The sequence below is a fragment of the Garra rufa genome, chromosome 5, assembly GCF_049309525.1.
Source record: "Garra rufa chromosome 5, GarRuf1.0, whole genome shotgun sequence".
Classification (NCBI taxonomy): Eukaryota; Metazoa; Chordata; class Actinopteri; order Cypriniformes; family Cyprinidae; genus Garra; species Garra rufa.
The window spans coordinates 40,332,576-40,348,880 of record NC_133365.1 but is presented as its reverse complement, the minus strand read 5'-3'; the positions used below and the strand labels follow the sequence as shown (position 1 = coordinate 40,348,880).

The following is a 16,305-nucleotide window of genomic DNA, read 5'->3' as shown; positions in this document are numbered from 1 at the left end:
AAATGCCTGAAATAAGGTCTGTGATTAGTAAAAGAGTTTTTCCTTTTTCATTCTACAACATCAAATACATCAGTATTATTCCACTCAAATGTGTTTTTTTCCATGTCAAAATTCCATACTTCTCCGGACTCAAATTTTCAAACCTCTCAGTTTTTTTAGACCATTTATCATACAGTATGGTTCATAGAGCATTATTTTCAGCTTTGTATTTGGTATACAGTACAGTCACCTGTGAATATTTTTATTTTCTCATTGTTTTTTTCATTGATTTTCTCGAAGTGACAACATTGAGAGCCCCTACAATAAAAAATACAGACTTTTACATGCACAAGAAACTTTTTTGTGTCCTCAATAATATATTCACATGCACAATGTAATTTTTTGCATGCTTATGCATTACAATTTTTAGTCTTATAACTTATTTCCTTTGTGCATCACTGCCATCTTACAATGAATAAAACAAGAACATGCACATGAATTAACAGATCTACTTGCTCAAAATGTGGCTTTTCTTCTGGTAGTACCTCTAATATCAAGGCCTAATGTTCATTTTAACACATGCTGATGGCATAAAATTTGCCATGTTAAAGGGTCTATATAAAAGAAAAGACTGGTACTGTAAAAAAGTGTTTAACATTTGGCTTTCAGGGCAGTATGCCATATTTCAAGGCCTTAGGTCTCTTTAACGCATACTTTTTGGAGGCCAAGAAACCACACCGTGAAATGGGCTAATGGCATAATAGGTGGCTCAGTGTGCATTGTCTTATATGCTAAATTTGATTTCTTTTTTAGCGCACATAAAAGTCTATATATATATTTTTTTTTTTAAAGGTCCTTGAGGCTATGTAATATGGTGCTAAGAATATTGTGAGAAGAAACCCAAAATGCTTATAACCTGCATTTTGCATAATGAAAAAGTGCACCTTGAATACATTTAGTAGTATTTAACCCTCACTAAAGAGCTGCCATGAAATCTCACTTCTTGTACAATACATTTATTTTCATTCAATTTCTAATTTTCTATTATAAAAAAAAATGGGTCAAAAGTCTGGAAACAAATATTTTTCTATATTTTGTGCACAAATAAATAAAATAAAATAAATAAAATGAATAGTTATTTGTGTTCTCTTTGTTTTAATGATGTCTTACTACTTTTCTGGGCCTTGAATGTGTCAGGTGTGTTGCTGTCTATGCAGGGTCAGCAAGCTCTCGGATTTCATCAAAAACATCTTTATTTGTGTTCTGAAGATTAACAAAGGTCTTACAGGTTTGGAATGACATTAGGGTGAGTAATTAATGACAGTATTTTCATTTTCAGGTAAACTAGGGATAGTTCACTATAGTTAAATTCACTAGTCGGCTTTTTCAGCCTCATTGTTTTTTTATATTCTTGCTTTTGCAAACTATACTAACTACTATACTAATTATGAAGATTGAAAGAGTTATTAGTGGCTTAGTGGTGGTGATGTTTAAGTCATGAGCTGTGGTGTACTTCAAATATTCAAAACAAGTAGGAATCAAACGTTGGTTGTTCATGGAACTTATTTTCTGCAAAAATCTAAAAGCTAATGGAAAAATCCTATTAGCTTTTTGTGTGATGCCAGCTTCTGAGTTGGCCTGCAAAATTGCATAATTTCTGCAGACAGCCATTAGCAATGTCTTCTGATGAACTATGACTGACTGAAATGCAGAAGTCTACCCAAAAAACGACTCTCTATTAGAAGCAAAGGAAATGAACAAAGCATACAAATCACGCTCTCAAAGTCATTTCTTCAATACTACATCACGCAGCAAGAACATCACTCTCACAATAACTATAACTGACTTGTCACTTTCCACTCCAGCTTGTTCTTTCTCATAAATGGAGAGTCACAAACAGGGATTTTTTATGGCCTCTCAGTAACCTGTAATTTAGCTCTTTAGTGGATAATACATCCAAAACAGCACCAGTTGAAGGTGAATGAGACAGAGATGGAAGTGCGTTCCAAAACAGAAAAATACAGGCATACCTGTCAAACTAGGAAGAGCTGTATCAAGCAGTCAGTGAGTGATGCCTTTCTCTCCCCAACAGTCTCTCAGCCTGAAATACAAGCAGCACTCCAAAAGTTCTCTGAAGGTGAGTTTAAATTTTAATGGATGCACTCTACACTCTAAAAGCGGAGTGTATCCATTTAGGAACATATCAAGGAAATATATGACAGGAAGGACAAAGTGGTTAAACACACACGTACCATTTATTTACAGGTTGTGCAGAAAAAGCTATTAAAGTTAACATGAAACACATGTTCGCAACCCATTTACTGTCAAAATTTGACATATTTCAGAGTGAAACGGATGTCACAGGGAATATTAACTGGATAATGAAAAATGGGCATTTCATACAAGCCAGCTGGCTGAAGGTGAAGGGTTGTAAAACAAGGTGATGTCGGCCAAAAAGGACAGTTGAAGGTTATGTTTTGATGAAAGATTACAAAGACATTTTTCCCCCCTCAAAATGTGAGATCCGGGCAGCCCCATGAAAACACTGAGCTTGAAAACCAAAGCATTTCCTGTTTTCTATCTTATATTTCTTCACAGTTACACTAATGTTTAAAATTTTGGGGCCATTATGATTTAATGGGGTTTCTATTTTCAAAGAAATTTATATTTTTATTAATCAAAGTTGCATTAAATTGGTCAAAAGTCACATAATTTGAAAACATTAAAGCAGCTCAACTGTTTTCAACATTAACAAAAAAAAAATAAAAAATGCACAGGACAATAATTGGCCAAGATACATCTATTTGAAAATCTGCATCTGAAGGTGCAAAAAAAATCTAAATATTGAGAAAATTGCCTTTAAATTTCTTAGCAATGCATATTACTAAAATTAAGTTTTAATATATTTACTATATTTAGTTTTAATATTATTAATATATTTAATATCTTCATAGAACATGAGGTTTACTTAATATCCTAATGATTTTTGGCATGAAAGAAAAATTTTAAAATAATTTTGATCCATACAATTTATTGTTGGCTATTGCTACAAATATACCCATGCTACTTAAGACATATATGTTAACCCTGAACCACAAAATGAGTCATAAGGGTATTTTTTTTTAGATTTATACATGATCTGAAAGCTGATAAATAAGCTTTCCATTTATGTATGGCTTGTTAGGATAGGACAATATCTGGCCAAGATACAACTATTTGAAAATCTGGAAGGTACTAAAAAATCTAATTATTGAGAAAATCGCCTTTAAAGTTGTCCAAATAAAGTTCTTAGCAATGCATATTACTAATCAAAAATTAAGTTTATTTATGGTAGAAAATAAAAAAAAATATCTTCATGGAACATGATCTTTACTTAATATCCTAATGATTTTGGCCATAAAAGAAAAATCCATAATTTTGACCCATACAATGTATTTTTGGCTATTGCAACAAATATACCTGTGCAACTTAAGTCCAGGGTCACATATTAGAAATATTTATAAAAAAAATCATGTGACACTGAAGACTGGAGTAATGGCTGATTAAAATATAGCTCAGGAATAACATTTTAAAATATATAAAAATAGAAAATGGTTATTTTATTTTGCAATATTTTTTGCAAACCATCTGAGATTAACTGAAAAATCTACAGGTCTTATTTTACAAAAATCTCTTTTATTAAATTATAAAACAGACATTCCCATGAGAGGGGCTGTATAGACAGTGAGTGTATGAGAGAGAATTGATTGGTGTGTTCAGCACTATTCTTTATGTGTGTCAGCACAAGAGGGTGTTTGTGTCACAGTGAAGACCTGACCCTCCTCATCATCCTCTTCCTCTGAGCTGCCCATCACTGCAGCACTAAGAGCCTGCAGTGCCCCCAGCAGACCTGAGAGAGAAGCAGGATTGAGGAACCAAGTCAAGGGTGAAAGAACATTGAGTAGACATTAAAAAATGAATCAATGTACGAATGAACAAATTATATAATTGAAGATATTACCAAATTATAAATATGAATAAATATCATAGGCACAAAAGCATCAAACTAACTGCTGATTTCACAAGCGAGTGTCAGTGTATGCTTACTTTCAGGTGTTGGAGGATTGCTGCTCTCAGCCTGAGAATGATGTTTTTGTTTCAGGGCCTCAGGTGTCTGAAATGCTGATCTTCTTAGTCTTTTATATTCATTTATCAAACCCTGTTCCTGAACCACTGCCTACACACACACAAAACAATAGAAACTAAAGGACAGAGAAACAGATCTAAAAACCACTCAAATCTCTGAGCCAAGCACATTTTAAATAGAACTTGCAAAAAATTATTTGAATCTTTGATAATTAAGTTAAAACCACCATTCACATATTTTAAACTGCTTTGATCAAAACTCACACCTCATGTCACTCACATGTTCCCTGTAAAACGAGTTCTGAAATTAGCTAAAAAAATATTCAGATTACAAAATTAAAGCTTGATTAGAAATGTTTAAAATTACAAAAAATGTATTTTATAATCTGAATCCGGCCTAATTTCTTGAATGTAGGTATCTATTTATTTGAGTTATTTTTACAATTGATATTGTCTAATTGTAAATGTATACAATACTGTAAAATTTATTTTCAATTTTGATTTAATTCCATTTTGTTTTATTATAATTTTATCTATTTTTGTTGTAATTTAATTTAAATGTAATAGTTGTAATTTATTTCGGCGGCAAGGGTCATCATAGGGAAAAAAGTATAACCTTGATTGTACAAAGTGTTTTGTTAAAGCTTGGAAATATATAGAATGATTGTATATTAGAATGATTTCTGAAGGATCATGTGAGTAAAAAGTGGAGTAATAGCTGCTGAAAATTCAGCTCTAGGACCACAGGAATAAATGGAATAAAGAAAGAATTTTACAATACACTAACTGTCAAAACAGTAAGATTTGTAATGTTTTTTTTAAATAAGTCTCTTCTGCTCACCAAGGCTGCAAAAACAGCAACAATTTGAAATAGTTTTACTACTTAAAATAACTGTTTTCTATTTGAATATGTTTAAAATTTTAATTTATTCCTGTGATTTCAAAGCTGAATATTTAGCATTATTAACCAAGTCCCATGGTCCTTCAGAAATCATTCTAATTTGCTGTAAAAAAAAAATTTTAAATTATTAATATTATATATTTATATTATTATTCTTATTCGTATTCTTATTATTATTATTATTATTATTAGTATGAGTATAATTTTTTTAGGTTTCTTTGATGAATAGAAAGTTCAGAAGAACAGCATTTATCTGAAATAAAAATCTAAAGCATCCTTGCAAAATAAAAAGTATTAATTTCTATAATCTTTTTCCAAAAAAAAAACATTATACTGACTCCAAGCTTTTGAATGGTATGTTTACAAACACTTTTTATTTCAGATAAATGCTGATCTTTGCATCGTTCTTTTCATCAAGGAATCCTGAAAAGAAAATGTACTCAGCGGTTATAAATATTGATGATAATAATAATAATAAAAATGTTTCTTGAACAGCAAATCAGCATATTAGAATGATTTCTGAACAAACATGTGACATTGAAGACTGGAGTAATGATGCTGAAAATTCGGCTTTAATCACAGGAATAAATTACATGTTACAATCTATTCAAATAGAAAGCAGTTATTTTAAATAGTACAAATATTTCACAATATCACTGCTTTTGCTGTATTTTGGATCAAATAAACGCAGTCTTGGTGAGCAGAAGAGACTTTAAAAACATTACTTTTGACAGGTAGTGTATATTCAAATAGAAACTGTTATTTTAAATTGTTATATTTCACAATATAACTTTTTAATGTATTTTTTTAAACAAAAAAAACTGCAGCTCAAAATTCTGAAAATACTATTTTTTTTTTATAAAAAAAATGCTTTATAGCACAAGTCATTAAAGTTTTTTTTTTCTTGGCAAGGAAGATTTTGTCCTATCTCACCGAGGCCACCAAGTGAGCCAGGACTGCCACTGATGCCCCCTCAATAAAAATAGATGAGAGTGTGTGTGTGTGTGTGTGTGTGTGTGTGTGTGTGTGTGTGTGTGTGTGTGTGTGTGGCTCACCAGGAGAAGGTTGCGGTCTTTGTCCTTGTCTTTCAGCTGTTTCTGCAGATGCGTGATCTTTTTGTGTGTGTGTTCTGTTCTTTCTTTTTCTATGTCTTTCATCTGTTCTTTCTCTCTCTCCACTTGCCTCTGAACCTGTCGCAAAGCTACGACTGCATATATGCATATAAAAGAGATTGTGTCTTCAGTAAAGTACAGACACTCAAAGAAATCACTCAAAAACATTTATATTATATTATTATATTTATATTATTATGTATACCTGATTTTGTGTGCTCTCTCCTTGCTGTGTTGAGTTGAGAATCCATGTCCCTGAGCTTCTCTGCACACACACTCTCAACTTCTGATACCCTTTGTAAAACTACACAAACATCCACAATCAGCTTTTACATCTTTAAAAATAAGCAAACGTTAGAAAGATACACAAAAGCACAAATAGTTCTTCACCAGAGTATGTGAGCAGAGTGAAAGCAGAGTTGCCTGGAGCAATGAGCAATGTCAGCAGAATTCACCATGTGTTAAACACAGTGTTAATAGACTATTAGCAATGAGAGTAAAAGAATAAGATGGAATTTGTGAAGTGAATACACAATGCTTTGAGTGTGGAGGGGAAATTGCTGTTACTCCACTGTTCACCCACCTGAGTCACACTGCTGCTGTAGTTTCTGGACCTCAGCACGGAGCTCCACAATAGTCCCTTCATGCTGTTCACATTGTCTCTGCATCTCCATTCGGCACGATTCTGATGCCTCCAACTCCTCCCTGCTTTGTGACAGAGCTTCCCTCAAGTGTCCTAGTTCTCTCTCTCCTGCAGAGTGCATTTAACACAGTTATCGCTCTTCTCTTTACTATCTTTAGTAGACATTCAGGTAGAGGTTTTTGTACATACGCTGCTGCTGTAGGTCAGACAAGGAGGCCTGGATGAGCTCCGGTGTGCGTTTGAGCTCCTGTGTGAGTTTGTCCCTCTCTCCGCTCAACAACACCACCTCAGCCTGGAGACTCTTAATAAGGCTGCAACAGGAGATATTATTTCTGGTTTATTTGTCGCACTAGAAATAGAAATAATAATAAAAATTCTGTCATTAATACTCACCCTCATGTCGTTTCAAACCCATAAGACATAACTCATAATTCATCTTCGGAACACAAATTAAGATATTTTTTGATGAAATACGAGAGCTTTCTAACCCTGCATAGACAGCAACACAACTGACACGTTCAAGGCCCAGAAAGGATCTTAGCGTGGTAAAGCTGACACGGAAGAGAAGAAATTGTTGAATCAAGTCATTATTTTTGTTTTCTTTGGGCACAAAAAGTATTCTCGTAGCTTCGTAAAATTAGGGTTGAACCACTGATATCACATAGAGTGTTTTAACAATGTCCTTACTACCTTTCTGAGCCTTGAACATGTTAGTTGCGTTGCTGTCAATGCAGGGTCAGAAAGCTCTCGGATTTAATCAAAAATATCTTAATTTGTATTCCGAAGATGAATTATGAGTTATGTCTTATGTCTTATAGGTTTGGAACAACATGAGGGTGAGTAGTTAAAGACAGAATTTCCATTCATCAAAAACTTTACAAAACTTGTTTTAGGTCATTTTAAATATATATATATGATTGGGCTGAACCTCAGCTATCTTTTGTTTCTGAAGATTCCAATAATTAGTGCTGAAAAAAAAAATGTTTAAATATCAATGTCTCTAATTTATTCCAATAATTCTGTACTTCTCTGACACTGTTGGCTCTGGGGATCTTGTAGCTTGCTTGGTTCTCCAAAGAGCTTCTTTTCTCAACAGCAGCCCTGCAGACAAACAACCCTCTTACAGTGCCTTGCAAATGTATTCATACCCTTTCATTTTTTTTCCACATTTTTTATGTTACTGCTTTATGTTAAACTTTTTTAAATTACTTATTTCCACATCAATATACACTCTATACACCATACTGGCAAAGTAAAAACTGATTTTTAACATCTTGGCAAATTTATTAAACATCAAAAACCTAAATGATTCCATTGCCTAAGTATTCATACCCTTATCTGACAGTTGAAATTTAGCTCAGGAGCATTCATATTGCTTGTAGATGCTACTACACTTTGAGTGAAGTTAACCTGTGACAAATTCAGTTGAATGGGTATGATTTGGAAAGGCACACATGTCTTAAAAAAAGATCTAACAGCTGAAAATGCATATTCCTGATAGCCCTGAGGTTAAAAAAAAAATAGCCTGTAGAGATTAGAGACAGGACTGCATTAAGCCACACATCTGGGGAAGAGTGCAGAAAAAATTCAGCTGCATTAAAGGTTCACAGAAGCATGTAGTCTCCATTACCCTTAATGGAAGAAGTCTGAAACAACCTCAACTCTTCCTAGAGCTGGCCTCCTGGTCAAACTGAGCAATTGATGGAGAAGGGCCTTGGCTAGAGTGGTGATCAAGAACCTGATGATCACTCTAGTTGAGCTCCATGATCATATATGCAGATGTGAGAAACTTACAGAAGGACAAACATCATTGCAACACTCCACCGATCTGGGCTTTATGGTGATGTGGCAAGACTTAATCCTCTCCTCAGTGAAGACACATGAAAACACACTTGGAATTTGCAAAAAAAAAAAGCACCTAGAGGACCCTCAGACTATGAGAAACAAGATTCTCTGGTCTGATGAACCTCAATTCCAAGCATCATGTTTGAAGGAAACAAGGCACCGCTCATTACCTGCAGAGTACCATCCCAAAAGTAAAGCATGCTTGTAGCAGCCTCATGCAGTGGGGCTGTTTTTCAGTGGCAGAGCCACTTGAGATAGCCTTAATGAAACCCCAGTCCAGAGCATTCAGAACCACAGACTGGGCAAAAGGTTCACCTTCCAACAGGACAATGACCCTAAGCACACAACAAGAGTGGCTTGTAAACAACTCTGTGAATGTCCTTGAGTGGCCCAGCCAGAGCCTGGATTTGAACCCAATTAAACACTTCTGGAGAAACCTACAAATGTCTGCCAGACCCCATCCAAGCTGACAGAGCCTGAGAGGTAAAGAGGTGAGGTGAAGAACGGCAGATAATTAGCAAATGTTGATGTGCAAAACTCATACCCAAAAAGACTTAAAGGTGCTTAAACTAAGTACTGAGTTAAGGGTATGAATACTTATGCAATGTACTTATTTCAATAGTTTCTTTTTAATGCATTTATGAAGTTGTAACAATTCTGTTTTTGCCATGTTATTATGGTGCATGGAGTGTAGGTTGATGCTGGGAAAAAAAGCAATTTAAACAGTTTAACATAAGGCAGCAACATAAAACATGAAACACAAATGGCAAGGCACAGTATATTAAAAGTGAAACACACTTATATACACTCGCACACAGATGACACTCTCACCATGTACTGTGTCCAGACGTTTGGCAGCGAAGGCGAGTCTCTGGTTCAGATGACTTATGCTGGACTGAACTGCTTCCATCTGACCTGCCTTTATTTCTATGGCTGACATCACCCTGATGAGAGAGACCGAGAGAGAAAGATAACACACAGAGAGAGACAGATGTTTATGGATGAGCTCGCTTCAGGGCTTTGGTCAGAGGAACAGTCAGCTTTAATCTAATCATGACAGTCATGTTGGTATTTATTAAACTTGTTTAATCCAAAGAGACATATAGAACACTAACAGATTCAAGGGCCAGCTCAAGGGGTGTGATTATGCGTGCTACCTGTGTGCCGTTTCACTGATATCATTGAGTGATCCCTCTGTGCACTTAGTGCACTCTTTGAGCTGAGTGTTCTCCTGTAGAGCACTGTCCAACTGCTGCTGTACTCCCTGAACACACACACACAAAGCAAGCTCATGAGCTGTCAGAAACACACACTTGCCTGCAGGCGCTACAGAAGAAGAGTTTCAGCGCTGTCATCGTGTAACACAGCTGATCAGCTGGACAGCTGCTCAGAATGTGGTGAGTAATCACGGATGAACATTGTGATGTTAAAACAGCAGATCTTCTATGAGTCAACGCTGAACAAGCTTAAACCTCACTTAGCTCAATCCAACCTGTTCAGACTGTTAAAAAGCTACGATAACAAGAAAAGAATGAGGGCGAATGGGGCGAGTGCATAAGGGTTGGAGACAAAGTGCAAAAGCTGATCATTCATGAGCTACACTTTTAGTGCGTAACCACTTAAATTTCAGCCAGTTTCTCATGCACATCTATCATATAACCTGGAAGACATGTTATTTAATAAATCTTTCATCACAGCATGCCTGGTTAGGACATGTATAGTGCTGTGAAAATGTATATTGAGTCCAGAAGCCCAATATGAATAACAGAAGAACATCTGGCATCTCTGCAAACTTTGTTCATTACCAATGAGAGGAATGTCAGTCTAATGCAAGGACCACAATGACTAAACCTAACTGACCCCACAACCAGAAATAACCTTAATGTATGTGCATAGATATATGTCAGCGTACCTGTGCGTGTACATGCTGTAAGTCCAACTGGGCCATTTTGTCCTCTAGTTGATGCTGAAGGACACTGTTCTGCGACTGCGAACACTCTACCTGCTGCTGTAGAGAGGAAACCTACACATACACACAGATATATTCATGAAAAAAAATACTAAAATTAGATTTATTAAGTAAACACTCCCTATAACTCAAAAACTTCTAATTGTACTAACATGATGCTCGAACATAAACAGATGTATAATCTAACATGGAAAACACCTTTTTTATGTTGACAGCCAAAACTGTAGAGAGTTTTTTTTAATTAATTGATTTAATTAACTGAATTAATTAACGAAAGTTTAGGTATTTTTTATGCTTTTGAAAGATGTCTGAAAGATATACACTGCCGTTAAAAAGTTTGGGACCAGTAAGAATGTTTAAAGTTTTTTAAAGAAATGTTTTCTGCTCATCATGGCTGCATTTCTTTAATTAAAATTCATAAAAAAGTAATGCTGTGAAATACTGCAATTTAAATAAGGGCTGATGGAAATTTAGCTTTGCATCACAAAAGTAAATTATAATTTAAAATGATAAGATTTTGCAGTTTTATAAAATGATTATAAAACCATTATTTTAAATCACAATAATATTTCATAATATTACTTTTTTCTGTATTTTGATAAAAAAAGAACTTTGATGAGAATAAGAGACTTCTTTTAATATATGGGTAACACTTTACAATAAGGTTCATTAGTTAAACATTAGTTAATGTATTAACTAACATGAACTAACCATGAGCAATACATTTGTTACTGTATTTACTAATCTTTATTAACGTTAGTTAACGGAAATACAGTTGTTCATTGTTTGTTCATGTTAGTTTACATTGCATTAACTAATGTTAACAAAATTTTAATAATGCATTAGTAAATGTTGAAATTAACATTAACAAAGATTAATAAATGCTGTATAAGTGCAGTTCATTATTAGTTCATGTTAACTAATGTGGTTAACTAATGTTAACTAATGAACCTTATTGTAAAGTGTTACCATATGTTAAAAGTCTTACTGATCCCAATTTGAACGGCACTATGTTGTGATGAATAAATATTGTGAAATATTATTACAAAAACAATTGTTTTCATTTTAATATATTTTAAAATAGAATTTACTTCAGTTTTCATCAGCCATTAGTCTAGTTCTCAGTGTCACATGATCCTTCAGAAATTATTTTAATATGTTGATTTTGCGCTCAAGAAACATTTATTATTCTCAATGTTGAAAACAGCTGTGCTGCTTTTATTTATTTTTGTGAAAACTGGGATACGTTTTCCAGGATTTCAAAAGAACAACGTAATAATGAAAAAGTCCCTTTTAATCAAATTAATGCATTTTTGATGAATAAAAGTAAAAACTGAAAAAAGCAACCCCCAATTGTCTGAAGTCATGTATATGATCTACTATGAACATTAGAACAGTACACTGTTGTTAGCAATTGTGTATTGTGTAGCAAAAGTGTTATGCTCTTATACAGGTAAAAATTACTTTAAAAATATTAATTTCAGGTATAAAATAAAAATGCAAATTACTGATACCAGTGGTTAGGAATGTTTATCTATGATAGACTATGTATGCGTATGAAAATGCATTTACATTACCATGTTTTGTAGTTGTGTTTTCTCCGTGTGGAGTTGTAAATCTCTGGTCTGCAGTTTAACGAGCAGCATGAAGACCTTTTGTCTCCAAACACTCAACATCTGCCCAGCTTTGCTGCCAGAGTACAATGGGTCAGTCTGCTCCTACACACATAATAAATTATCCCAAAATGTACTAATTAATTCATATATATCAAACTGCATTGCAATTTTATTTGAAAAACTACATATGCATATCTACGTGTGTGTGTGTGTAATATTACCTGTTCACCTAGCTCTTTCTCCTGAATAGCCAAAATGTCATTGGCAGAGTTCACTCGAACATTCAGCAGCTGGACTGATAAAGACAGAGCTTCCTTTTCCTTCTCTAAATGCTATACACTCATTCATAAAATAATTACATTCACACAGTCACAGAAAAACAATAATTCAAAGGACTACAACGAATGCCCTGACGGCAATTCAGCAGACTGTGCGTTTACACACCTGTATCTGTCGTCTAAGCTCTTCCTCTTCTTTTTTCTCTGTGATATTGCTACCAATGTATGTCCGAAGTTTCTGCACACACTCTGACTGTTCCAGCAATGAGCTATTCAGGACGCTGCACAAATACAAATCATGCAACATCACATAAACAGACCTGTAAATGATTTGACATTTAGAGACAGCCGCATGAGCAACATTGCTTTCTTTTATTCTCACCTCAGTTGATTTCTGAGCTCATATCTCTCGGATGTCACTTCTTGTATTTGGGTCCTCAGTAGGGTTACTTCCTGTGCAGCATCGGTCATCACATTCTGATATTTAAAGTGGATGAAAATTAAGTTTAAAAAAAATATATCACATAGACCAATTGTTCAGAGAACTGAGAACAAAATACTGCACCTATATTGTTAATTAAGCCTTACCTGTGTCTTTAGTTTTTGTTGCAGTCTCCCCATTTCCTCTTTTGAGTCTTGTAACTCTTTCTCCAAACGTTGATGTTCTAATTCATACTCTGTTTTCAGGGTTGAAAGCTAGATGCACAAATTCAGGCTGTAGTTAGAAACCAGCATTTCTGGCCCTAAAATAATCAGGTCTGCACCTGATTAGGGAATAAAGTGAAAGTGTATTGTACCTGGTCTTGGTTCATATTTAGTTCAGCCTTGCAATTCTTCAGTTCACCGTGTAATTCATCACGCTCTATACACTGTCTGCAGACACACGCACACACATTTCAGCTCACACACACAGTGAAAGTAACAAGTCAGTCAGTTTGAGTGTTTGTACCTGTTTATTTGGCTTTGCTGATCTCTGATCTGCTCTCTCAAACACTCTACTCTTCCTTTGAGACGCTCCATCTCGCCTCTCATCATTTCCTTGTCTTCTCTTAACCTTTCCATCTCTTGCAGCAGGGGTTTTGAGCTGCTCCTCTCATCTTCTGGCAACCTGACAGAGAGAGGGATTATATTCATGGACAGATCACTAAAATCACTGGACTGGTCTTGTCAGGGGCAGCACTGCTGTGTTTGTACCTGTGGTCGGAGTGCTGGTGTAATATTTTCTCACTCTGCTGTTTGTGATGGACAGGCCGCCACGCTTCCACTGCAGCAGGCTCTGTCCAGCCAAATCCGTCCTCATTGAATTTAGAAGGGGGCGGAGCTCTAAAGGGCATAGACTGTGGCAGAGCTTGGGTGGGCATGGTCTGTGAAACTGTGGGCCGGGCTAGAGGTCCCCCAGTAAACTGAGCAGGTGTCATAAGAGGAGGAGTGGGGTTACAGGCAGATGCTGGAAGACAAACAGACAGACTTTATAAACACATAAAGACTGAAATAAAGGCTGGACCTTTAAATCTCTATTCTGGCTGTGTGTCCCCTGAGCATTTGGATTTTTTTATTCACATGTACAACAACACAGATGTCTCACATACGACACAATTTAAAGAGAGAGTTCACCCAAAAATAAAAAATTCTGTCATTAATTACTCACCCTCATGTCGTACCAAACCGGTAAGACCTTTGTTCATCTTTGCAACACATATTAGGATATTTTTGATGGAATCTGAGAGCTTTCTGACCCTGAATAGAAAGCAAAGGCCCAGAATGGTACCAAGAACATTGAAAAAATAGTCTATGTGACATCCGTGTTTAAATTGTAATTTTATGACGCTACGAGAATACTTTTTGTGCCCAAAAAAACAAAAATAACAACTTTATTCAACAATTTTTCTTGCAACTCACCATCAACCGCCATTATCGAGTTTGTTTATATCCTTATCAAGAGTACCATGATGCATGCGTTGTGATAATGGCGGTTGGCGGTAACTTTAAGGAGAAGAATTGTTGAATAAAGTCGTTATTTTAGTTTTTCTTGCGCATATTCTCGTAGCTTCATAAAATTATGGTTGAACCACTAATGTCGCATGGACTATTTTGTTGATGCTCTTGGTACCTTTCTGGGCCTTGATCGTGGTAGGACCCTTGCTGTCTATGGAGGATCAGAAAGCTCTCGGATTTCATCAAAAATATCTTAATTTGTGTTTCAAAGATGAACGAAGGTCTTACAGGTTTGGAAAAACATGAGGGTGAGTAATTAATGACAGAGTTTTCATTTTTGGGTGAACTATCCTTTTAACATTACTGCTTATTATCTTCTTTTAAAGGGAAAGTTAATCCAAAAATGAAAATTCTGGCCAAATACTTATTTCATGTCATTCCAAACACAAATTAAGATACAGAACTACCTTGTTCAAGAAAGTACTTTTATAAACGTATGAATTGTTGAATTAAGTCATTATTTTTTTAATTTTTTTCCACACAAAAAGTATTCTCGTAGCTTTATAAATTTGAAGTTGAACCATTGATGTCTGACTATTTTAGCCATGTCCTTACTACCTTTCTGGGCCTTGACTGTGGTAGTTGCATTGCTGTCTAGTAGGCAAGTTATCCCTTTAAGTTTGCTATTATTTTGAATTACCTTGAGCTTTAGTCCACTTTTAGAAGTACAAACACTTAATGTAATCTCTGTTTTGAGTTTAAGAAACAAAAACTGCAGTTATGATAAAATACAAGAACTTAAAACTGTTAAAATGGTGTTAGATGACATCTATTATATCACACTGCAGAGCTGTCACTGCTTGACATGTCAACTAACTTACCCGGATATTTACACATCAGACTAATACTGCTTATTGATACCACAAATAGTAATAAGTCAAGTCACCTTTATTTATATAGCGCCTTTTACAATACAGATTGTGTCAAAGCAACTGCACAGTATTTAAACAGCACAATAGTGTGTAAGTAACGCATTATTGTAACAATCAATTTTCAGTTAAAGGCAGTTCATCAATGAATTCAGTGATATCATCGTCAGTTCAGTTCAAATAGTATACGATATCGCTGGAAAATGTCCCCAACTAAGCAAGCCAGAGGCGACAGCGGCAAAATAGTAATACTTTATACTATAATAGTAATAAAATAGTAATACTATAAATATTAATCGTTTGATATGTATATAAGATGACTAGCTCCTTTGTGCTTGCTTATTTCGTTTATGTCGGTCTTTATTTAGTTTATTCTATGTTTGTTTACCTCCATCAGGAGCTTTCATGAAGTCCGCCGGCGCGTTCAGCCTTTCTGCTCTCCACATATCCATAACAACCACTAAAAGCACAGTCTTACAAACTTGGTCTTATATAAACTTGTAAAATGTTTAAATCGTAATGTTTTCATGAATATTTCACGTCACAATTTTAGAAAGAGCGCGTCCGCCCCGCCGTTGATTTCAAAGCTGCTTGCAGTTGTCATGGCAGAGATTTCCGGTCTGAGCGAGGCACTACAGCGCCCCTTGCCGTCTCAATTGAACACCTACATCAACTATAACGTGCAGCATATTTTCCACTTTATTGACACATTTACATAGGAATTTATACAAAGTCAAATTAACAGTTGTCTATGTTTGACTTGCTCTTAATGTTAGAGCTGTGCATATTTGAAGGTTTTTAATGCTTTTTAAAGTCTCTTCGGCTCACCAAGCCTGCATTTATTTGGTCCAAAGTACAGCAAAAACAGAAAAAATGAAATATTTTTACTATTTAAAATAACTGTTTTCTATTTGAATATATTTTAAAATTGTATTTATATCTGTGATTTCAAAGTCGAATTTTTAGCATCATT

The 16,305-nt window shown here is 35.0% G+C and overlaps 1 protein-coding gene across 1 annotated transcript; it reads right to left on the bottom strand.

The window, feature by feature from the left end:
• Positions 1-2,238: 2,238 nt before the first annotated feature.
• Positions 2,239-15,929, bottom strand: cchcr1 (coiled-coil alpha-helical rod protein 1). Its single transcript, XM_073840845.1, has 19 exons — positions 15,721-15,929; positions 13,663-13,915; positions 13,418-13,576; positions 13,266-13,341; positions 13,057-13,164; positions 12,851-12,945; positions 12,635-12,749; positions 12,412-12,522; positions 12,152-12,292; positions 10,518-10,628; positions 9,763-9,869; positions 9,437-9,549; positions 7,786-7,861; positions 6,950-7,071; positions 6,701-6,868; positions 6,323-6,421; positions 6,061-6,212; positions 4,066-4,195; positions 2,239-3,868 (listed from the first exon to the last, which is right to left on the bottom strand). Exons 1-19 carry the CDS (start codon positions 15,782-15,784, stop codon positions 3,741-3,743), a joined length of 2,328 nt encoding a protein of 775 aa, XP_073696946.1. The 5' UTR covers positions 15,785-15,929; the 3' UTR covers positions 2,239-3,740.
• Positions 15,930-16,305: the final 376 nt, after the last annotated feature.

Coding starts and splice junctions, on each gene's coding strand:
- cchcr1 (XM_073840845.1), bottom strand. CDS start 15,784: ATGGATATGTGGAGAGCAGAAAGGCTGAACGCGCCGGCGGACTTCATG. Junction 13,916..15,720: donor CATGAAAGCTCCTGATGGAG/GTAAACAAACAT, acceptor TTTGTCTTCCAG/CATCTGCCTGTAACCCCACT. Junction 7,862..9,436: donor ACGTCTGGACACAGTACATG/GTGAGAGTGTCA, acceptor GTTTGTCTGCAG/GGCTGCTGTTGAGAAAAGAA.